At 34.5% G+C, this 25104-nt stretch overlaps 1 protein-coding gene and 1 long non-coding RNA gene across 3 annotated transcripts in view; one reads left to right on the forward strand and one right to left on the reverse strand.

The window, feature by feature from the left end:
- LOC117793680 lies at positions 1-15040 on the forward strand. The gene is made up of 3 exons (XR_004618299.1): positions 1-40; positions 830-1015; positions 14957-15040. It is a non-coding gene; the product is annotated as an uncharacterized LOC117793680 (long non-coding RNA).
- LOC117793679 (leucine-rich repeat-containing protein 20) overlaps positions 12479-25104 on the reverse strand; it is an 18315-nt gene continuing 5689 nt past the window's right edge. The window contains exons 1-4 of one of the 2 annotated variants that reach the window (XM_034634065.1): positions 24355-24448; positions 14992-15135; positions 12832-12999; positions 12616-12767 (exon numbers count right to left, since the gene is read on the reverse strand). In XM_034634065.1, coding sequence (XP_034489956.1) covers positions 12616-12767; positions 12832-12999; positions 14992-15135; positions 24355-24418 — 528 coding nt within the window. In that variant the 5' untranslated portion in view covers positions 24419-24448. Of the gene's footprint in view, positions 12768-12831; positions 13000-14991; positions 15136-24354; positions 24449-25104 lie in introns of those variants that run through there. The other variant, XM_034634064.1, reaches the window with a different exon arrangement.

Consider the following 25104-nt stretch of genomic DNA (forward strand, 5'->3'; position numbering starts at 1 on the left):
TGGGGATATTAAGCAGTCTTATGAAATTAATTTATAACTCGTAAGTTGTTCAAGATATTCTGAGACGGTGTTATTTTATTATTATTTATTTTTTTGGAAACGGCACTTTTTCATATACCTGCCAATTAACAAAAAAAAGTGATTTTAAGCTTTATTTTATTAAATACAATATATTTGACACATAACATTTTATAAAATAAACTGATGTTTAAATTTTCTGCATTTATGTTGTTGGTTGATGTGGTGATATGGTTCCTCTTCTATTCTTCTCCAAGTGCTAAAGCTTAATATTTTTTTATCCACCACCCCAGCTGTGTAAAAACTTAAGATTAAATATATTCTAAATTATTTAACTACATAAATAAAAAATTGACTTTGTGCCAAAAAAAAAAACAGTGAAAACCCAAAGTGCTTTGTTATTTTAAACAGAAATTGTTCACTATTAATAACGATTAGTTTGTTCAGTGAATAGATCCCATACAGTTCGTTCTGTGAATAGATCTCAATTAGAGCTGGAGAAAAATCGACTTAAAAATGGATTCTTCGAAATTTTTGAAATCATCGATGATTTTTAAAACATCGACATGGATGATTTTTTTGTAAGCTTGCATTTTAAAATTCATCATTTGATGATGATAAGCGTGATTTTAAAAGCGTCAATTCATTGGTCAAAAAGTTAAGAACATTAGTTTGGTTGTGGTGTTGAGAGATTGTGAAGCGTGCGAAAAATAATTGATAGATATCTGCAAAGTAATTAGTTTTTAAAAAGGGTTAAATATGAATGTCTGTGTGCTCATAAATGCAATGTGTTTTCTATTTGTAATTTTAGCGTCGAAAAAATAAAAAAAAGATTTGGGACTACAATGCCGAAGAAGAAGTGGAAATATCTGATGACGAACTTTTAGAGGATCCCCCAAGATAAAAAAAGGATGCTTCTGTCGCGTGGAAACATTTCAAGAAATGTAAAAACTCAAATTAAGCAGTTTGCAACTGTACGGTCGGAAAATAACTTGTGGTAATACAACTAATTTATTAAGCCATTTATTTTTTTTTATTTATTTATTTATGCACGACCAATAGCAGGCGGCAAAGAAAAAACTACCAAGTATAAAAATTAAGTTAATGATTACAAATACAAATAAAATTATATATAAATTATGAACTGTAAAGAAAAGAACTAAAGTTAGATCTGGGGTAAGCAAAAATTATAAATGATCCAACATTTGTTGCAAGGATTGTGGAAAACCCAGAAAAAACCCAATCTGATCAATAAAGATTAGTGTTGTTAATAGTAATAGAATGAATGTAAGACTATTATTAGGTAACATAACAAGTTATTAGTATTAGTATGGTCAGGGATTTAACGATAGGTATTGGAAATGTGCGGCTTTTAGGAAAGGGAGAGGGAGAGAGAGTTCTGAGGAGAAAACGTGAAAGAACGAACTGTGTGAAGCGTAATAAGTTGTGCATGTAGATAAAAATAAAGGCTTGTAATTCCTAGTAGACCTGCGGGGGACCGAAAAGGTGAAGCGGGCCAGAAGGGAACTAGAATCGATATTGCCAATAATCAATTTGTGAAGAAAAACAACACCAAGAGTTTTCCTACGATTAATTAAGGACGGAAGATTAAGAAAACGAAGCCTATGGGAGTACGGTGGTAAACGAAGGTTGGGGTCAGAGTTAAAACCACGTAAGGCGAACAGCAAGAATTGCTTTTGAACTGATTCAATTCGATTCTGGTTTACTTGATACTGCGGGCTCCAAATGTATTCCAGGATGGGACGAACTAAAGAGACGTAATGGAGCTTAGTGGTGAAAGTATTATTAAATTCTTTCGACCAACGTTTTATAAAACCAAGTACTCCTTTGGCGTCATTAACTATAGTGGAGATGTGCAAATTGAAGCATAATTTGCAATCAAATAAAACTAAAAGATCCTTAACAGATTTTATACTTTGCAAAGGGGTGTTGTCAATCGTATAAGAACCTAAAAATAGCCTAGTACGACTAAATGTCATGAACATACTCTTTGAACAATTGAGATACAACTTATTGGCCGAGCACCATAGTTGCATAGCGGTCAAATCGTCTTTCAGACGATTATGATGAAGGGGTCAGTGTATGAAAAGATAAGCTTTACATCATCCGCATACATTCAAATATATGAATGGGACAGAATAGTAAGTAGATCGTTAATGAACAGAGTAAAAAATAAAGGCCCCAAGTGACTACCTTGAGGTACACCAGAAGTGACGTGAACCGAACTCGAAATGGTTGACCTAAGAAGCACTTTTTAGGTCCTACCTTTTACGTAGGTGGAAACCCAACGTACAAAGGCGGGAGGGAAACCTATGCAATTAAGTTTGTAAAGTAAGAGGTCATGGTTCACAGAGTCAAAGGCTTTACTGAAGTCAGTGTATATGACATCAGCTTGCTTTTTCTCTGAAAATGCATCATTTACCAGGGAGGTAAATTCAAGCAAGTTGGTCGTAGTAGACCGACTCTTAATAGAGCCGTGTTGTGCAGGGGAAATGATCGATTTACAGAGATGCTGCAAAGAAGAAACAAGGATTTTTTTTAAATAATTTAGGAATGGCTGATAGCTTTGCAATGCCTCTGTAGTTCGAAATATCCGACTAACCACCTTTTTTATGGAGGGGAATGATATAAGATTCTTTCCAAAGATATGGAAAGATTGAAGATTCAAGGGATAGATTAAAAAGCTTATGCAACGGAGCAGCTAAAGAAGAACGGCATTCCTTAAGGAGACAACTAGGAATGTTGTCTGGCCCAGGAATGAAAGAAGATTTTAAAGAGCAAAAAGAAGAGATTATAGTGTCATAAGAAATAGAGGGAAAAAACATAGTGTTTGATTGAAAAATAGAATAAGGATAAGATGAGTTGGAAGTAGAGATTGGAGAGTAGGTGGATTGAAAAAAGTTAGCAAATAGTTCAGCGGCTGCAGAGTCGTGGCTGGCATTATCTATCCCATGAAAAAAAGAGGAAGGTAAACTGGGGGATTTACGATTCAAGTTAACAAATTTGTAAAATTGAATAGGGTCACGGGAAAACTGTCTTTTGCATCGAGTTATATAGTTCTCGTAGCATGGCGAGTTTAAATTGGCGAAGTCCGACTTGGCTACTGTGTACTTAGACCAGTCAAGACTCAAACCAGACTTCTTATATTTTTTAAAATATTTAGATTTAATATTCTTTAAATAAGAAAGTCTAGGTGTAAACCAAGGAGGCTTTATAGAACCAGACGGTGGAACATAATTTGGAATGCTACCATCTAAGAATGCATTTAGGGTCTCATAGAAAGAACTAAGGGCAATATCGATGTCAGTCGCTTTTTTAAAAAGCACCAGTCGGTAGCAAGGATTAGTTCATTAAGCAATGAAAAATTTCCCTTGCTAAAACAACGACGAGGTGATTGCTAACATAATAGAGGTGGACTAATAGGTTTAGAAATTGAGATAGAAATTTCTATAGTACGATTATGTAAACCTTCAGGGATACTTAATGGTGGTGCCCTAGAGACGGCAGTATTTTGAAACAATGAGAGATCAAGCAAGTTATCTAAAAAATTATCTTGGTTTAAGGAAACAAGGTAATTTGTGCTACTGAAAAATGACCAAGCAATTTTAGGCAATTTCAAATCACCCAGCACAATAAATAAGTCGTTATCTTTGACTTGAAGGTTAATTTATTTAATACAGGCAAAATGCTTCAAGTAAACTGCCGGAGAAGATTTTGGAGGGATATAAGAGAAGGTGATATAAATTGATCGAGTTGAAAAAGTTACTTTGACAGCAACAATTTCAATATCAGAAGTCACATTAAAAGTAATGCGTTCTGACTGAAGTGCCGATTTTTTTTTTCTTTTTTCTTCTTTTCCATCTAATTTCTGTCCGCCGCGAGCGTGTCGTCCGTTATGCGACTGCGCCCCTCGGTCGTTTGGACCACTTAAATGTACATACTATGTAAGTCAACGCCCAAATAATAAAATCAAAATAGAACAAACAATAAACAAACAAATAAAATAAATAAAAAACATTATACCCTTGTATAATGCTCGACAGTAGGATACCCTGTGGCCAGGTACTCTGCACTAAAAGCTGGTTTTCGACCAATTGTTCCTATGACAGCAATATGATATAGGAAACCGATCTATACCAAACTTGGTCAGGATATAAAACACCAACTAAAATCCATATTTTTATCAGTTATGTTACAATATCTTATAAATCAAATAAGTTTTTCATACTAAAATTTGATTTTCGCCCAGTCCTGCAGATTTTCGCAGCTATGTGATATAGTGGACCGATTTAAACTAAATTTGGTCAGGATGTATAATACCAGCCCAGATGTATATTGTGTCAGATTGGTTGAGATATCTTCTGCCACACCCCTTTTTTCTGTTACATACATTCTGCCAAACACATAATACCCTTTTTTGGCCCTTTTTTATTGGGCACAGGGTATAAAAAAAAACATAGAAAAAAAAAGAAATAAAGCAAACACATAAAAAATTGCAGTAAAAAACAAAGTGAAAAGAACAAAAAAAAAAACAAGGTTAACGAAACTAAGTATTAAAAAAATCAATATATTTGACATAATTATTTTTACAATTTATTGCAAATACAAAATTAGTTCAGAAATAAAAAATATAATTTTGTTTTAGCTATATATATTAAATATTTAAAATAATGCTCAAATTTAATTTTATATATATTTTGAATATGCAAATTCTCAATATAAGTATTAAAAAAAATAAATACAGTCTGAAACGCGCTTGGAATAAGTACAAAATGTTCTTGAACTTATCCCAAAAGTACTTAAAAAAGTCTAGAATCAAGTATTTTGGGATTAAATAAAAAATACTTGATATTAGAATTTTGTACTTGAATCAAGAATTGTCGGGATAGGCGCAATTCTGACATTGATCGTACTTGATTTGAGTACGGATTTTATAATTAAATATACTTTGTTGACTTTCAAAACGTTTATACAAAAGAAAAGTTTATATATGTATACATTTATACATGTTGGGTTGTATCACTAAGCACGGTCGGTCCTTTTTCTTCAGGTTTATAATAAATTTCACCAGTGGACTCTGTGTTTGGCGTTTTGTGCGGCCCTTTAGTATAGAATTGTATAGAATAAGTTCTCTATGGGATATTTGCTTAGTGGTTGTATCTAGGCCAAAGTGCTTTAGAGATTTGGCAGCCTTGTGCCGCTGACCAAAGTCTGTCTAACTTCGTTTTCATGGTCCTTAGAAGTTCTGTGTCGTGAAGCACCTGAAGCAGTTTAAGAAGGTTCAGTAAACGTAGGATGACTGTAATTTTAGCTGCCATATGCCTTAGGGTGATGTCGATTGGCTCAAGATTCAGTATGAAACTGTTAAAACATTTTCTATTCACCCGAAATAAATGAGCAGCTCGATTTATGTGAAAAAATTATAAAAAGCTGAAAATAAGAACCTTTTCATTTTTATTTTGCAATTATAGTTCGCGCATATCTTATGCCAGCTAATTTATTGAACAAAACAGCTGGTTAAAGTGAAATAGCCTATGAAAATAGCGTCGAGTGTGCCAAATTTGCTGTCGTGGAATAGGCTGACGACTGCCGCGTAAATCCAGTGCATGAGGTCAGTAATAGTCCCCATCTCTTCTCAAAGGTCCTTTTGCATATAAATAATACCTGTAGTTTCATCCTCTCTGAGTTTCAGTTTTAATCAGAGGACTACTCTAAGGTACTTTGCTTATTTTGATAGTCTGAGCTGGGCTCCTTGAACGCTCTCCTATGTCGAGGAAAGCCGCCAACGGAAACTCTTTTCTTTGCGGTGTTCCTTCAATGCTTCATACTGCCTCGTGCAGGACAGTCTTAACAGATATACCCTTAAGATAGGCGTGTAGAGATAAACTAATTGCTTAAGGTGTAAGCTTTTAGCTAAGGTATAAATGCAAGAGTCGTTCGAGCGTTTTCAGGAAAAACTATGATAGACTTATGGGTCCGTAATTTTTTGGCAAGTAATGGTTAATCCTCCTCCCCTTTGGGATAAATGCAGTCTTACTTATCTCCAGCTTGTATAGATATAGCCCACTAAGAGGCATCCCCTGAAAATCCACAGGAACCATGGCAAGCGGCTTGCAGCGTGGCTGGTCTGATGTCATCCAGTCCTGCAGATTTTTAGGGGTGAAATGACTTGATAACCGGGATAGCCGACAATATCATCAATAAAAGTAAAATTCTCCAAGGTCACTTTCTCCCCGGTCTCTCCGTCGATAGGAGACTCCTGACTGCTTATCACGAATTTGCTTTAAAGGTCACATTAGGATCTTTTGCCAGTATTCGTCGAAGTCTGGACGCTTCTGTGGTACTGGTCAGATCTTCACAGAAAGCAGCCCATGAATCCCTCTTAGCCTTCCTACATTTCTTCTTTAACACTTTGAAACTTTCACTCGTCTCACAGTGTAATCTGGTAGAGACTCCCTAAAACACTAAGAAAAGTGTATCCAGTCTGTTCTTCTGAGATTTCGGAAAGTCGGCTTCTATGTAATAGAATTAGGCTAATTATTTCGGACCACCAGGGCAAAAGCTTGCGTAAGGGACTCGGCCGGCCGGTCGACTGCTTGAACTGCTTGCAAGCTTTTAAGTAAAAAACTTTTTTTTATCTTTTTGATGTTATTTCGTTCTTAGAACGACCAGAAATTGTTCATAGTCTAATACGAAATTTTAGTAAATAATAACACTGTGCAAGTCGAAAAAAAAGAAATGACCAAACACAACGGTTTCCCCTTATTTCGGGTCCTAGGAATCGAACTGCATCATTACTTTTATACCTGTTACTTAAGTAATAAGTAAATGGGTATATTGTGTTGGTTGGAATGTATGTAACAGGGAGAAGGAGGCATCTCCGACCCTATAAAGTATATATTTTCTTGATCAGCATCAACAGCCGAGTCGCACATAGATTTCTATAGACCCCACGCAGATCAAGTTTGTTTTCAAATTTAAGCCACGCCCCTTTCCGCCCCCGTAAATCGCGAAAAACCACCACACCCGCAGTTTTTAAGATAATACAGTTTTTATGGTAAATAACTTTGTCTAAAGGGTGTTTTTTTTAGAGGTTGGTTTTTCGAGTAGAGATAAAGCTGACACTTTTTTGTTAAATCTGGCAACTTTAATGTCATTTTTGTTCTCTTTGGTTAGCCATTTTCTTATGAACAGGTTGACAAAAGAACTAGCTTACTAATTGTGCATATTTATTTCGAAAATAATGGTTCAGCTCGCGAAGTTTACCGCGAGCTCCGTCCATTTTATGGTCGACATAATCGTCCATCAGAGACGTCAGAGACAGTGCGCACCGAAGAAACAATTGCCGCTGTAGAGCAAAGTATTGAAGAGGACCCGAATGAATCGATTCGCCACTATGCACAGCAATTGGAGCATTGTCCATCAACTATATAGAAGATTTTGCGCAAAGATCTTGACTTTCCACCTTACAAAATCCAGCTTGTTCAAGAATTAAGGCCACGAGACCATGCAATGCTTCGTGAATTTGGTGGATGGGCTGAAAATGAGATTGATCTCGATGCTGATTTTCATCGCAAAATTTTGTTCAGTGATGAGGCTTATTTTTGGTTGAATGGCTACGTAAACAAGCAAAATTGCCGCATTTGGAGTGAAGATAATCCACATGAGACCCTTGCGACACCATTACATCCACGAAAACTGACTGTTTGGTGTGCTCTATGGGCTGGTGGAGTCATTGGGCCATACTTTTTCCGAAACGATGCTGGAGAGTCAGTTACCGTTAATGGAAACCGGTATAGAGCCATGATAACCGACTATTTTGTTCCCGAATTGGATGGTATGAATGTGGATGAGATATGGTTCCAGCAAGACGGCGCTACATGTCACACAGCGCACGTCACAATCGATTTATTGAAGTAAACATTTGATGAGCGCATAATTTCGCGGAATGGACCTGTCCTTTGGCCACTAAGATCGTGTGATTGAATTATTTTCTTTGGGGATATGTGAAGTCGCTCGTCTACGCCATCAAACCACAAATGTTAGGGGACTTGAAAGCCAACATTCGTCGCGTTATTGCCGACATACGGCCCCAAATGACCGAAAAAGTGCTTGAAAATTGGACATCTAGACTTGGCTATTTTCTTTAAAGTACTTTTATATATATTAAATAAGTAACGGGTATCCTATGGTTGGGATCTCGACTATAGCCTTTCAAAATTGTTTGAGTTATAATCATGGTTTCATACAACATTTTTATTTAAGTTTTTTATTGAATTAGCCACTTTTAAGAAAATAGGACATTTTTCTTCGGTCTCTAACTTTCAAGGTATTGATTTTTTTGGTAAACTTTCTTCAGCAAGGTTTCTTGGAATATTACAAGTTACAAGTTTTATGAACAAGTCGAGTCGCGAAAATGGCGTATTGGGGCTGTTTGGGGTAATATTTCCCGAAAATCCGCTCTTTTTTACGGTTTTTTTTATCAGGTAACCCAGTAATCGAATATAACGATCCGATTGTTAAACCAAAATGTAGATTGTGCTACGGCAAGTAGCTTTAGCCGAAAAAAAATGATGAAAAAGTTTAACATTTTGATATATGCAGGTTACTAAAAAACAAAATTTTTTTAAATTTTTTTCAAACATTACCCTAAGTGATAACAAGATTGTATCTTTTACCGAACCAACTTTTTCTGACATATATGTGATCCAGATAAGAAAAAACTACTTGAAAAATTTTTCCATTGTAAGACTTTATAAATAAAGATTTTGTTAAATCTAGTATATTTCTTAAGGATTTTTCAGAAGTTAGCTTGCAATTGTGTTCACTACTTAAGAAAGTCACAACCGATATTAAAAAGCTTTACTTTTTCTGAAAGCTAATGAAAATGTCTGTAAATCAGTTATTTAACCTTTTTTAATTTTTTCACTATTCATTCTTCTGAATTAACCCAAAGCCAATTTTGGATAGATAAAGGGTCCCAAACGACGAAAAAAAATTTGGCTTTTTTTCTTGCCGTTTTTTTTAAAAGCGCGCTCACTTTAGTCATCATTACTTGAAAATGCTAAAGCCGATATTCAAAAGCTTTACTTTTTCTGAAAGCTAATCACTGCGGATGGCAGTTCGCGCTAGTGACGAAAGCAGCACGAAGGGTGCGAAAGGCGTCTAGCAATATATACAGCTAATTTGGAAAATTTGCCATGATTGTCCGATCAGATCGAGTTATATACCGACCGAAAGGTAAAGTTCTAACTTACAAAATGGCATACTAAAACTATTTCTAACTTACCCTGTGATACGGGGGTGTAAGTGGGAGGAAAAAAATTTCAATGATTGCAGCTAATGGGGCTGTTGGGGCCTTTTTATAAAAGTTTAAAGAAAATTTTGTTATTTTTTACCTTTTTTTAAGCTTTTGCCCATTCAAAATGGGCAATGGAGGGTATAATGTGTTTGGCAGAATGTATGTAACAGGCAGAAGGGGGCGTGGCAGACCCCCCAAAGTATACAGATTCTTGATCAGGATCAACAGCCGTGTCGATTGAGCCATGTCCGTCTGTCTGTCCGTCCGTCCGTTCGTCTGTTTGAGCGCGTCGATCTTAAGGACTATTAGATTATGTAGGTTCCTGGATACCATACGCAGGTCAAGTTTGTTTCCAATTTTGAATGCCACGCTCCCTTCGCCCACAAATCGCACAAAATTATTTACAGGCGCAATTTTTAAGATATCACTCCTTACTGAACAATCAGGTACGAAGTAAGTCAATTAACCGACCCTGAAAATTTCAAAGCGACGACCCATAAATAGAGAAGATACTTCGGAATTACATTTAATTCAATAATTACATTTGCATGGCAAATTGAACGTGCGAGCGAGACAGCATGTATACGTTTATATGCAAGGCGCGCACAAAATCAGTACGAAATAGTACTCATTTTTTTTCGAGTACCGAGTAAGAATAAGTAATAGTAATATCGATGTCAAGTAATGAAACTGTTGATGCATAATTTATGTATATACAAATATACAATTAGATTAAAATATAATTGTGTTAATATATAAATATGCATTGCCGAGCACTGAAAGCTGCAAAAAATAATTTTAATCATTAATATCTCCGACTCCTTACACATATATATAATAAGCATCTGCTTATTATCGTTGTAAAATAAAAACTTAACATTTTCCGCTTAAAAAATCTCATAAAATTAGACGTTTCCCCTAATCTTCCAGTCCTCGGTGTGACAGTCCTGCTTCTGGCGCTTGACCATACTAAGGATGATTCGGTCCTCCATGATTGGAGGTGGATCTTATCTCAGTAGTTGTTCGCTCTGCAACTTGGCCTGTTAAGACTACATTGCACCAGGCCAAAGCCTAGAAACCGCAGTGATTTCTCGTTGGCACAGGCCACAACCCTTGCTCCTTTGTGCTATTTGATCCCATCAAACACGGCTAGAAAAGGATTCTCTGACCGGTACATGTCATCATGCAGGGCCTAGTTAATCGCCTTCTCCAGGATTAGCCAGTGATCAGTAGAAAGCTTCCCTTCCGGATCGCTCCTGTCAGCAACTGCTTAACCCACTTCAGCCGAATCCTTTTGAATTGCTTCAAAAGCTGATTTTACATCGATATTATCAGCGTATCCAAGGAGACGGACACATTTATTGTCAAATATTGTGCCCATCCGATGTACGCCAGCCTTTCTTATAATGCTCTCCAATAGAGAATTGATGAGCATACAAGAGAGAGAGAGTCATTTTGTTCTAGCGTGGTATGCATTTGAGCGCGCAGGCTCATCTTTATGTATGCGTGCATCTTACAATAAGTGTCTGCATATGTATGGGCTGCTGAGAGTATTGACAACATCTCTTTGCTTATAAGTTGCTTCTCTTTAAATTTTTTATGTAAACCCGGTACAAATAATAAAGAAATTTCAAGCATAAATAAATATTTAAAATTATTAAAACAACACATCGCATTTTTTTTATCATTTACATTTAAAAATTTATTAGATTTACGGTGTTTTTTTTTATAAAATATTAAAGACAATAATTTTTTTTTATAGGTAAAGGGTATTTCAAAACACGCATGTTTTGTGTTTCGCTTGCTGTGCCAGCAACGAGCTCTGCGAGCCAACTGAATCGAAACCAAAAATGATTTCCCTCAGACAACACGTCCACCGAAATATTTCCCAGTGAACGCCTTATCCATGATGAAATTATAACAAGGTGGTGGCTTCGCTCTCTTACGGGGCCACGATTTTGCATTTGTTTGGTTTTGTATACTGTTAACTCATTTTCGTTTTGTGTGCTGTGAAATAAAAAAATCAAAATAAAAAGCAATGGCATGTATTTTTTATTTTTATTAATTAAAGTACATCACGACGACGTTTGCATTCGTACTGAGCAATCGTGGCCCCGAAAAAGAGGCAGCGTCGAGGGAAGCATTCACCTTGTTATAATTTCCTCTTGGCGGAGACACTTTCAGATGTATGGGATGACTTCTCTATAGGTTATTTGCTTAGTGATTTGGCGTAGCGTGAAAATCTGATCGATGGTGGATTTACCAGGTCGGAAACTAATAAGGTCCAAATAAGTGTCTCAGCTAATGGTTTCAGTCCCTCACACAATACCTTATATGCAACCGATAGAAGACTTTTGTCACAATAGTTGGTGCGCAATGTGGCATCATCCTTCTTCAAGATAAGACAGATCAAGATGTAATTACGAATAGGTGACGTCGGCAAATGTGGTGAGGTCCTATCAACTAAACTGGCAAATTCACCAATAATTATTTTGATCCGATTATGATCGGACTTGCGCCATATCGTGCGAATGCACCAATTCATCGCCACCAGCCTTAAAGCTTTTTAGGAAATTATAAATTTAGATAGCTGCATCTGTAAATTATTCGATAGTTAGAAATTATTTGTTGAGGAATATCACTCACAAAAGCAATTTAAAGAAGGCAAATTAACACTATATATAGTATACAGAAACTAAATTAAATCAATGCCGACTTAAACTAATATTTTATTTGGGAGCTAGTGGATTGATTTTGATCAAATTTGACTGCATACAATATTAAGAATAGGGAATCTCGAAATGTTGTAAGTTAGGTTGGAGTATCTTCTAAAGAAAAAGAGTTTTACATACAAAAACTTATTAGCCCGTTGGGATTCTGATTTTGGTGAAACTGACATAGGTTTTGTGCCTTTTGTAACGCTTGCTACGTATGAATCATTGTTAATCGATCAGTTTCGCCCACATACGTTCTACAACAAAAGAGACCCCTGTACCAATTTTTATAACGATAGCTTCAATACTGAGTGACACGTTTACATTGGATGCAATGGGCTTTTTTCGGTTTGTGTGCGTAGCATTCAAAATTTAAAAGAAATATTCCGTTTTGTATAATAGATAAAAATGAAAAACGCAAATGTAAGTGAAAACAGGATCATGACTGATTATACAGTTTATGTAAAAAAAAAACACAATAAATTAAATGTATAAACAACATTGCAGATTACAGAAAATACATGGCAAAGTATCGATGCATTTATTAAAAGTTGTCCAGCTCTACCAATCATCTTCGACCTCATCTGAAATTTCTAGGCGAAAACTTGTTTTGAAATCTTGCAACTTGCGACGACAGTTTCTGCTCAATGGATTGTTACGCAGATCTACTACAGCCAAGCAGTCGCTGGTAATTGCATCTTCAGTATCGATTTCTAAAATTTTTGATTAAGAAAACTGATTAGGGGAATTGTCCACAAGACGTTCAATTGTACTTACCCAAAATGGCATTATGTTGAACATCCAAAGTTGCAAGCTTTTGGAGCTTAAAGACAACTTGAGGTAAAACAATAAATGAATTGTGAGAAATGTTAAGAGTCGTTAACGCAGAAAGATTAGCGAATTCATCTGGCAGCCTTGAAAGTTGATTATGTGAAAGATTTAAATCTAAAATATAATAGTAATGTATTTAGTATCAAATTGATGCCAGTGTAGGAGAGAGGTCCCAAAAGTAGTCTGTCTAATCACTATAACACACAAATTTAGGATTCCAAGATCAGCTACCTCACAAATGTTTGATTGAGGGTCGAGCAAAACCAATTTTTTTCACCGTTTCTGGAGAGTTAACCTCGTTCGATCGACCACTGCAGTGTTTAATTTTAGCAGCTCAATCACCCTCGTTTAAACTCTGTCACCAAATCACTGCGGACGGCAGTTCGCGCTAGTGATGAAAGCAGCACGAAGGGTGCGAAAGGCGACTAACAATATATACAGCTAAGTTGGAAAATTTGTTTTGATTGTCCGATCAGATCGAGTTATATACCGATCGAAAGGTTTAGTCCTAACTTACAAAATGGCTTACTAAAACTTTTTCTAGTTCTCCTGGGTCATGAGATACGGGGGTATAAGTGGGAGGGGAAAAATTTCAATGATTGCCGCTTTACTGGTTCAAAAGATAAATAAATTTGAAATTTTTAGTGGATTTCTCAAAATGAAATGAAAAGTCAGTTTGTTTAGATGGGGATCTATTCTATTTCGAAAATCTAGAAATGCTTGTTCTACGACTTTTTGAATAAGCCGCTAGTTGAGCGGGAAAACGCTAAATCCCGCTAAAGTTGAACAGTTTCCAAACCATAGAAGCTACAGATATGTTCTATATATCATTGGAAAGGTGTGTTTGAGGGCTTTTGGGCGTACCTTTTAACTTTTTTTCTTAAGTCCTCAGGTTACATTTTACAGGTGAAATAACGTTTTTAGCTTACATTTAGGCGATGTCTGACAAAACGGCTCTAACGATTTTTATTAAATTTGAGTATGTTGTAATACGTTTGTTTTGCGTTTTTTGGTATATGAAACATAAACTTTAGCTGAGGGGTTTGGAAGATATTACCTGTTAACTGAATATATAAATTTTTCTATCGGTCGAAAATCACGATCTAGTACGAAAAACTTTTTGGTTTTATGAGATATCTCAACCTAACTGATACAATATGCATTTAACTTGGTTTTTAATATCCTGATTGAAATTGGTTCAAATCGGACCACTAAATTATATAGCTGTCATAGGACCGATCGGGTCAAAATTAGGTTTTAGTATGAAAAACTTTTTTGTTTAATGAAATATTTTAACCAAATTGATAGAATATGTATTAAAGTAAGTTTTATATATTCTAACTAAAGTTGGTTTAAATCGGACCCCTATATCATAAAGCTGTCATATGACCAATCGGTCCAATATTAAGTCTTAGCTTAAAAACTTTTTTGTTTTACGAGATATCGTAACCAAACTAATAGAATATGCATTTAAGTTGGACTTATAGATCCTGACCAAAGTTGTTTCTAATCGAACCACTATATCATATAACTGTAATAGGACTGATCGGGCGAAATCCAAGTCTTAGTATGAAAAACTTTTTTTTTCATCGTTTTTTTCTTTATAATAAAAATAAAAATAATAAAAAAAAATAATTTTTTTAAATATGAAAGAAATTCAATAACTTAATTTATATATTTTACTATCTGCCTGCGTTAATGATAAAGTTACAATGTCAAATGCAAAAGCAATTGCAAAAATTTCTGATATCCCACAAAAAAAACCCCTACACGAGGTAAAAGTCTAGTGACGAAAGCAATTTCTAGCCTCAAAATTTCTGATATCCCATTTTGTGAAGAACAAAATTCAGGTTAACATAAAAATTTTAAATAAAAATATGAATTAATTAGACTTTTCCCTCGTGTAGGGTTTTTTTTTGTGGAATTTTACTGTTCGTATCATATCGATGACCAATTTATCTTGTTTGTAAATTCATGTTCTCTTTTAATAGCGACAAAAAACAAACTACACAATTTTAAGGTATCATACTTTGAACTTAAGCTTTTAAAGCACGGTACTTTCCTCTTTCAGATATGTTTGGGTCAGCTCTCATCTTAAATTCTCACCTGTAATAGCGCTAAATTTCAGCGCAAACTTTGGAGTGACTTTCTTCAGCACATTTCCGCTTAAATCGCATGTCTGTAGTTCCGTATTGCGCATTAGATGATAAACTGCATCTGGTATTTGCATCAATTCACATTGTGATAGATCTGAAAATAGAATATAGTTGTTTTACTTTAAATAAAATTTGGTTTATGCATGACAATAAATATTTATGATTAACTTTTCATTTATAAGACAATATTTGGATGTCCTTCACCCATTTATGCACCCTTCATATTAAAACTATCATGAGTTTAGCTTAAAATATTTTAATTTTTAAATAAATATTTTGGCATCAGGAGAACGAAAAACAAAGTAAAATTTTGTAATGCATGGTTCCTATTTGGGCACAGAGCACCATATCTTAGTGCCACAGCGGCACAGAACACGAAGAACGTCAAATGCAGTGTCACAAAAACAAACCTTTTTTGTTTTTCACAGCTTGATACTGTGGGCTTTCAAGTATATTATACACCTCGTGCTGCTTTCGTCACTAGCGCGAACTGCCGTCAACAGATTTTTTTAAATATATATTTTATAGGAAATTAATTCCGAGGGGTGTTAGGACTCACACGAAACAAAGTTGTGTTTAAAAGCATTACCATTACTTTTGAAAAATTGAAAAAATTAGTATTAATGAACTACAGTGGGGAGCAAAAATGAGTACAAGTTGACAAACTTTGTCTTTCGGCTTCTACAATAACAAAACTATAAAAGCAACTGGCAAAAAATGATTATGAAAATGATGAATGAAAAATATTTATTATATTATTTGTAAGAAATATTAGTAAATAGCAAAAATATAATAGTTATTTTCAAGGAGTGGAAAATAAAAAACCAAAAAAACTCGCATGTACTCACTTTTGCACTTTTCGTGAATACTGAAGATATTAAATAATTTAAATTATTTCGACATAGAAAAAAAGTTTTGTTGACTTAATTTATAAATTTTGATATATTCTCTACCATGTTCTCAAATATTTGTTTTGGAATTCGATTCCACTCCACTTGTACACGGCTCTAAAGATCGTCCTTGGCGGGTGGGTCTAAATCATACTAAGCAAGTCGTTGTTAAACATTTGACAAAAGATTTTCAATCGGATCGGGCTCGGGACATTGTGCTGACTATTCTATCACCTAGTTGAAAAGGTAACAATTTTGTCGAAATAACCACATTTCTTGACTAGTGAAGCCAAGCAATATTACTTTCAATCCCACTGAAAATGGTTAAATTCAGACTCATCAGTCCAGACAATACGTTTACAATCATCGTCGGTTCAATTAATGTGCTCTTTTGCATATTCCACTGTATACTTAATTTTACTAGCATTGAAAAAATAGTGCTAATGAAATTGACACAACACAAGCATTAAAAAGTGATGCTAGTGGAAAATGTTTTAATTAGCATTCAAAATAAAAATCAATTAAATTTGATTTTTTGGCATTGAATATTTATAATGAAACTAGAGGGGCTCCGCCCCCTGCTCACTTCGCTTGTGGAATGAAAATGTAAAAAGAGGAGCACTTCTTATATTTATCTTGAATAAACCTTTTCAACGCAAAAATAGATTACAGTACAATTACAATAATTCGTTCACTTCTTAATTTGGAAAACCCGATAATTCGGACACTCAAATTTTGTCTATGAAATAATCTGTCACCCGGGCCTCAAAGCAGATTTCGTAAAACTTTTAATGTAACCACATTTTCGGTAATTTCTTTTTATTTGACTACACATTTTGCATGGAACAACCAAGGGCGTGGGCAGCTTTGTGGGAAGGGGGGAGACCAAAAACAATTTTTTTTATAATATCACCACAAATCACTAGAGGTGTTCACAAGAATTAATTTTGAAACAACCGTTTGAAAATTTCCGAGTTATATAAATGTTCCCTCCAGTACTGGACACTAGCTCGTGGCTGGTGAAATAACTACTTACTAGGAAACCTCCTCTACTTATTTTGCCAACCCTAAGCAATGCGTTTATTCATTTCGTTTTTTGTATGAAATGTCCGCAAATAGGGTCAATTGCCACATCGTTTACCGTGAACTAGTAAAATGGGTACCCTTAGAAGCGGTGGTGAAATGAGTACCCATAGATAGAGTACTAACTTAGGTGCCCATGCAAAGGGTGGTGATATGAGTACCCATGGAAAGAGTACTTACATAGGTACCCATGCTAGGGTTGGTGAAATAGGTCCCCAGAAGTAAAGGATTAAAAGTGATTTAATTTGAAATCCATATTTTTTTAAATTTTAAATTCAATTTTTTTTTCTTGATCAATAATTCAAATAAATAAAACTATTTACAATTTAAAAAATGTATCTTAATTTAAATATTCCTATGATATTCATTGTTGTTGTTGCTGTTTTCAAACGCCGCTAACGTTATGGGTGATACAGCAGTATTAGCCATTATATTTTTCAAGTTCTTCAAAATCCCACATGGCATTACGTGGATCTTAATTGCATCAATCTGAGAAAATAAATAGGAATTAGACTTAAAGGAAAAATGTTAAATATATCCATACTAACATAAAGCTCTCGGTTTGTTTCGTTGATTTCCATATTCATCTGATTTAGATCCTTCACGGTCTGAACAGGAAATTTTCTGGCCACTGTTTGTCCTTATTCGTGCTGCTTCACTTTCCCTTTAATAGTGGCTGCTTCAACAAGGACCTACGTCGCTTTTTGGTCAGCTAAATACAAATACATGTATTTTGAATATATGTATGTTAATATATTAATGTATGCATATTTGATTAAGGGCTTAATACTCATACTTACCTCGTTTCTGTAGCTCTCTAAGTCTTCTTTTATGCTTTTCACTACACGTATTTGTTGTTAATTTCAGATTTTTGTTATTGTCGAACCTTTGTTGTTAATCAATTTTAGGAATAAATCACTTTTTTTATGTTTAATTAATAATATTTTTCTTTTCTCTTTGCGCTTGACTTTTGCTGCACTCCTCTCAACTGCAATGCTCTCACAAAATTGGTCAACTGGCAAACGCAGCACCGCTCGATCATCGCGAAAGAGCAGCAAACAAAACAAAAACAAACGGTACTTGCATCATAATTGTTTTTGTAAATTCATAATCAAACAGCGACATAAAGCATAATCGAAGTTATTATTTCGGTCATCTGCCCTATTCGCAAGTTAACAAAAGAAAATGTTATGCTAAGCCGTTACGTTTCGTTTGCGCTTTCTGTCGCTTTCGTCCGCGAATATTTTTTTTTACTCGGTGGTTCGGCGTTCGCTTACCATAGGGTCAGTTTAGTAAGTACCCATGTCGGTACCTCCAGAACTACAGGGTTATTTTAGGTATGTTTTATATAATTAATAAGTTATTTCAAAATACATTTCATTCAATTTAAAAAAAATCATCTAAATAAATAAAATAAAATTTGCGCGAATTATAATTGCAAAGTAAAAATGTTCTTATTTTCAGCTTTTTATAATTTTTGCACAGATTCAGATCGAGTGAATAAAAAATGTTTTAACGGTTTCACTTTTGGTCGTGGATATAGCCTATAACTTTGTAGTTAAATTAGTCTTTGTAGTCATTTCAAACTTTATATAAGTTAAAATTATTTCGGAGTCTAGCCTTTCTTGGTTACTCAGCATACAAGATCCTTAAAAAAGTTTATACAGTAGAGTGGCGACAAAACGGTTGTCAAAATCGTAGTCTACGAAAAATTCTAAACCATCGGTCTAAAATAAAAATAGAGCTTTTGAAATAAAATTAATTTTTGTACTCCATGCAACTTGATCCACTCTATTTTACATCCCACTCAATTTAACAAAAGGGCATTAAATATATTTTAAATTAATTTTGTTGTACCAAATATACAAATAATAAAGATAATTTTTGTGTACCCGCAAGTAGGTGTGAAAAATTAGAGCTCGACACTTCTGTATCTTTTAAATGATTTCATGAATAGTACAGTACCACTGTTGGAATTCAACCTTGACCACTTTCAATGAATTAAAGATCCAGAGTTTCAATTTTATTTTGTTATTTTATGTGATGTGATACCAATCTGAATGGATGGAAGCTAAAATTTTGTTAGCCAGAGTGGTGGGCAAGTGCCCCCCTCTTCCCCCATACCTACGCCCTTGGGAGCAGCTGCTACCCAAATCATCCTGAGCAACTCTTTTTCGAGTTTCTTCATGAAACTTTCAGGACTGATAAATTTGAGGTCGCTGAATCCGAAAAAGACATTCTTTTTGTTCGTCCTTGTCAGGATAAGGACCATTTTTTTGGCTATTACCATATGGTAATGCTGGGAATAACAGGGTACAGGTTTCATATACAACATTATATGAATATTTGCGATAAAGTCCAATAAACACAGCACATTTTTCTGCGATATCTCAACCAAACACAGAATATGCATTTAAGTTGGTTTTATACATCCTGACCAAATTTAGTTCAAATCGGCTTACTATATCATATAGCTGCCATAGGAACAATCATATTTAATGAACAAAACAGTAGCGAAATGCGATTAAAATGTGTGGGCAAAACCCGTACCCTGTACTTCCCAGCGTTACCATATGGTAACACGAAAATAAAAAGCGTAAATTTACTGAAAAAAGTGTACTTTGCATATAGTTAAGTACTCAAATTAGTTAAACGATTAAAATTTACTTTCGACGAATTGCCAATTGCCGTTTTTGCACTGCATAATATAGTAAGCAGCTTTAAGTGCATTTTTCGATCTGATTGAGTGCAAGGAACAACCCTTTCTGCATACTGATTTGAGAATTTAAGAAAAAGGCGCGAAAACACATATTGGCAAATGAAAATTTGAAAACTGTTTTTCAAAGACTATTTTAAATAAGTTTGCTTCCAGAATAGTAGAAATATAATAATAATTTTCGTCTTTAATGCTTATGCTGAAATTCACACATTATCAGCGTCATTGTATCTCCGTCTTTTTAACCTATATTCGTGCTTTAAGGTACGTACTCACAAAAGTTTGTGAGGATCGAAAAAAAGTGATATACATGGAAATTTAGTGTGACCAATGAAACCAAAAAGTAACCATATATTGAGTGGTCACATTGGTGCGTCAGCTGTGCTTTGTTTACATTTTATAAAGCGCAACAATTCAAGATAAATAAAATGGAAAGCTTTGTATACCCGTTACTTAAAAAATAAGTAAAAGGGTACATTGTGTTCGATGGAATGTATGTAACAGGGAGAAGGAGGCATCTCCGACCCCATAAAGTAAATTTATTGTTGATCAGCATCAACAGATGAGTCGATATAGCCATGTGTGTCTGTCCGACAAACAAATTTCTATAGACCCTACGCAGATCAAGTTTATTTCAAATTTAAGCCACGCCCCATTCCGCCTCCACAAATCGCGAAAAATCACCACACCCTTAGTTTTTAAGATAATACAATTTAGAGTAAATATTAATATTATCTTTGATCTCATTTAACTGTAGCAAGATCGGACAAGTATAACGGGAGTAAATAGAGGTAATAGAAGGATTTATAGAAGGTATATAGGGCAAATATGGGTTTATAATGGCGTATATTGTTGAATAAGATTGATTTGGGGAGTAAATAGAGGTAATAGAAGGAATTATAGAACGTGTATAATGGCGTATAAATTTAAAAAGGTTGATTTGGGGAGTAAATAGAGATAATAGTAGGATTTATATAAAGAATATAGAGCGCAAATATGGGTGTATAATGACGTATATATTTGAATAAGATGGATTTGGGGAGTAAATAGAGGTAATAGAAGATTTATAGACGGTATAAAGGGCAAATATAGGTGCGTTATGGCGTATATAGTTGAATAAGATGGATTTGGGGAAATAATAGAGGTAATAGAAGGATTTAAAGAGGGTATATAGGGCAAATATGGGTGTATAATTGCGTATATATTTGAATAAGATGGATTTGGGGCTATAGCTAACCAAAGTTAATAATAAAATTATTATTTTAATACAATCACCTAAAAGTAGTCAGTAGTTTTTAGTAGGTAGTAATTGCGATAAAATACTTTTATATATATTGAAATAAGTAACGGGTATCCTATGGCCGGGATCTCGACTATAGTCTTTCCCACTTGTTAGATATGGAAACAAATAAGAGGCAGTATTGAACGTCCTCAATGTGGTTTTGTTGATATATTGCGCTATGCTGTAGGAAGAAAAGGTGAAGGAAGGCAGAAGTCGTGCATATTGGGTCAAACTTGCACCGAAATGCGTTTTGCAGTCAAATCGTACAAAATGTGCTACTTTTTAACTTCTTTAACTAATTATTTTGTCCTTCGTTTAAATTAAGCACTTGCCATTTTTTATGTTAGCTTTCTTATATTTTGAGTAGGCAACAAACAGCTGATATTTTTCTGAACATATATTTTTACAGTCATCAGATTAATATCATCTGTTGCCTAAAGTGTTGAAAATCACCCGCCTTGGGTAAGTATCGCACCAGCGAAACTCAAGCTAAATAATTTATCTTGCGTTTCGGCACTGTGTTTTTTGTATGGAGGTTAGACCCAGCAAACAGCTTTTTTTTAGTGGTGAGTACTTTGCTCAAGTTGTTGGTGGGCTGAACAAAAATAAATAAACAATATATATGATAAAAAATAAAATAAAAATAAAAATAAGGATTATTATTTTAAATATTTATATTATTTTATATTTTTATTTGGGAATTTGTAATTTTCTTTTGTGTACTTTTTTCCGACATCATATTTAAAAATTATTTAAACTATTCCAAGCTTAAATACTTCCAAATAATAATAATTTCAATGGTAATTGTCTATATTTTCGGTCTTATCTCAAAAAAAATAAAATAAATAATAACCCGAAATAGGGGGTAATTTGTGATGAATTAACTTTAACAAATTTGATTGGGGACTTATTTAGTTTATTTAAAAAAAATCTTTGAAATTTTCATACAAAATAAAATTTTGCATGGTTATATTGTAGAAAAAAACATCGAGTACCATATGTACGTTCATATGCTCATATATTTCTTTTTCGCGAAATTATTGTCGCTGTGGCAGGCAAAGTTTGTCAAATGAGTTTGTCGCAACGCAGCGATTATATTGATATTCGTTAATTTATGTGTAGTTTATTTAAAAAATATATAATGGTGGGATTCCTGAAACAGATTCGGATTTGGTTTCGTTACAGATTTGGTTTCGTCGATGAGCTGTTCCATACAAAATGTGTAGGGTTGTAAATAAAAAAAAAAAAAATACTGAAAGTGTGGTAATCTTAAGAGATTTCACGAAATCAGTTCTGAGGCTGATTTCGTTTTGATTTCATTTCGATAATATGTGAGACCGTGCATTTCGATAACATTATTTGGCCACACTTGGTGTTTGCTTACATTTTGTGGTGATTTTAATTTAGAGAATGGTGAAAGTTTCTTGCATTTTAGGAATGGATAATTTAATAACTATATATTTAATGCAGAATAATTACCAAAGATGTCCCAGATGGATCTTACAGCTAAGGGCTGTAAGAATTGAAGCTAATTCACAAAAATAGCTTAAAAAGACGCAGATAAAAAAGAGATGTTAATGTGTAAAGTTTGCAGATTAAGCATTATAAACATACAGTTTTATTCCAATTATACTATTATGCAACCAAACTATTAATAAAAAGTCTTAGAAAAACAGATTTCACACTTTTATTTGTCAATTTGTGTTTTGCCGCCATTTTTTAAATTCTCGAAATCAAAATCAAATCAGTGTGCAAAAAGGGTCGTTCCTGAAACTGATTCAGATTTGCTTGAACCAAATCGAAATCGAAATTGAGCAATGAATTGACGCTTTTAAAATTACGCTCATGAATGACACATTGAAATGAAATGCACGCTTGAAAAAAAATATCATCGATGTTGATGTTTTAAAAATCACAAACAAAATTAATTTTGTTTTTACAAGAGTTGTGTCTGTTGTTACGCACACAAACGAAAAGTAAAAATGGGATTGAGTTTGTGTCTAACACTGACATATATTATTTTGTTATTATTGTGTACTAATTAAATATTTAGCATATCGTTGCATATTCAATGGCACTTATTAGTTGTATTTGAGAAACAGTTGGCTTTTTAGTACATTTTTAAAGCGATAAGTGTTTATACGTATATTTAAAGCGGCGCAAAAAATTAGCGACGGGCTTAAAAAACTAGCTTCGCTAAATCACTGTTAACGTTAAAGCGCATAAAAAAAGTGTTTATAAAGGCGGTTTAAGGTAACTCGCTTTCAATTAAAGCAACTTAATGGTGGGTTTACATAGGGGCACGGAGTCATATTTGACAGCCACAGTGACACGGAGCAATGTGAACACAAATGATGTGACATAAAATTCAAGGGGCATAAAAAATGTGTCACTTTCAATGTGAACACCAATGTCATTCCGTGCCTCATATTTTATGGCAAGACAAATTGTTTTTTTTTTTTTTTTGTGCAATTCTTGTGTTTTTAACTGGATTTGGTGTACATTTGATAGTTTTTAAATTACGGTTATCTTGAAATTTATTCCATAGAGAAGCAAAAGTAATGTTGGAAGAATATATATTAATTGACAATGTTAACTGGACTAGCAAATATGAAGGAATGCCAGGGAAGTTGTGTGGAATGCTCAGAAATAATCATAATTTGATAAATATGCATTAAATTAATTTTGTTTGGTGGACGAAAAAGCGCACCACTTGTTTGCTCTTATTCTTTATGTGGAACTTGCTTACTGCGCACGAACTTGTTCAATGTTCAATTTTTGTGAACTTTTTGAAGCCGTGGCGCTGTGTGAAATTGGCAAGTAGTGTTCACATTGACGGCAGTCATTTTAGCTTGGCACAGCGCTGTGAAGCACATTTTAAGTGACGTGAATGTAAGCACTTTGACTAGTGTCACGGGCTGTCAGAAATTGGCGCAGAATATGATGCCGCATTGTGCCCCTATGTAAGCCCACCATAAGGCACTGTATAAACATGGTAATATTCGTGCCAGTGCTTCAAAAGAACCAACTTGCCCGATATGCTTGGCACAGGAAAAAAGGGTTCATTTGAGCTGGTTCCACCAAAACAGCTGTCAAACTATTTTCTGTCAAATCTGTGCCAGCCTCTGGCACAAACAATATGAAGCACGGAATGACACTGGTGTTCACATTGAAAGTGACACATTTTTTGTGCCTCTTAAATTTTATGTCGCAGCATTTGTGTTCACATTGCTCCGTGCTACTGTGGCTGTACACTGTATGTACACAAATCCATATGTACATATTTATGTGCCTGTATGTATGTTCGTATTTAAATTTAGTTACGACAATTATATCTCTTACCTAGATGAGAATCTTTAGTAGCATTTTCACAACGCTCGATAACTTTAACCACCATGTGTGCCATTTTATTTTCGTATTATCTATACGAATAAATGGACATATATGTATAAACATACATACATACGTACATATAAGTTATCCAACACACGAATATCTAACAGTGCTCACATGTGCGATCAACGTTGTATTTAGACTTACCCAATCGCACTACGCTCCTCAGGGAGACTAAGTGCGTGACGTTGAGTAGGAAACATCACAACCCGACAAAACGATTGCTTCAGAGAACCCAGCAGAACTGAAATTCACTGTTCTTGATTTTTCCATTCCGTTTATGTTGTTGTCTCTTTTTTTTTGACGTTTCATTGTTAGTGTTGTAATAATTCTGGCGGCGTCAACTGGCCGCTTTTTGAAACATAAAACTGGAACCAATAGGTACATTATTGTTAAACAAAAAATTTTAGCTCCCGTGGCTTAATGGTTAGAGTCGCCGAGTGTGGCAGACAAGCAGAAATTTTCAGTTCTGGAGCCCCGGTTCGAACACCACTAGAACCACCATAAATAAAACAAAAATTTAATACAATGTAAATTAAAAGAAAAAATAAACCAAAAAAAAAAAACTCAAAAGAAAAACAATACGTTTGAAATAATTATTTTTTTAGTTTAGTGCCTGGGGATTTTTTGGCAGAGTTCCACGAGGAGTCACCAATGTTTCTTGTTAAAGAAACGCTGAGAAATGTTTAGGGAAGCTTC

This window comes from Drosophila innubila, chromosome X (assembly GCF_004354385.1).
Source record: "Drosophila innubila isolate TH190305 chromosome X, UK_Dinn_1.0, whole genome shotgun sequence".
Classification (NCBI taxonomy): Eukaryota; Metazoa; Arthropoda; class Insecta; order Diptera; family Drosophilidae; genus Drosophila; species Drosophila innubila.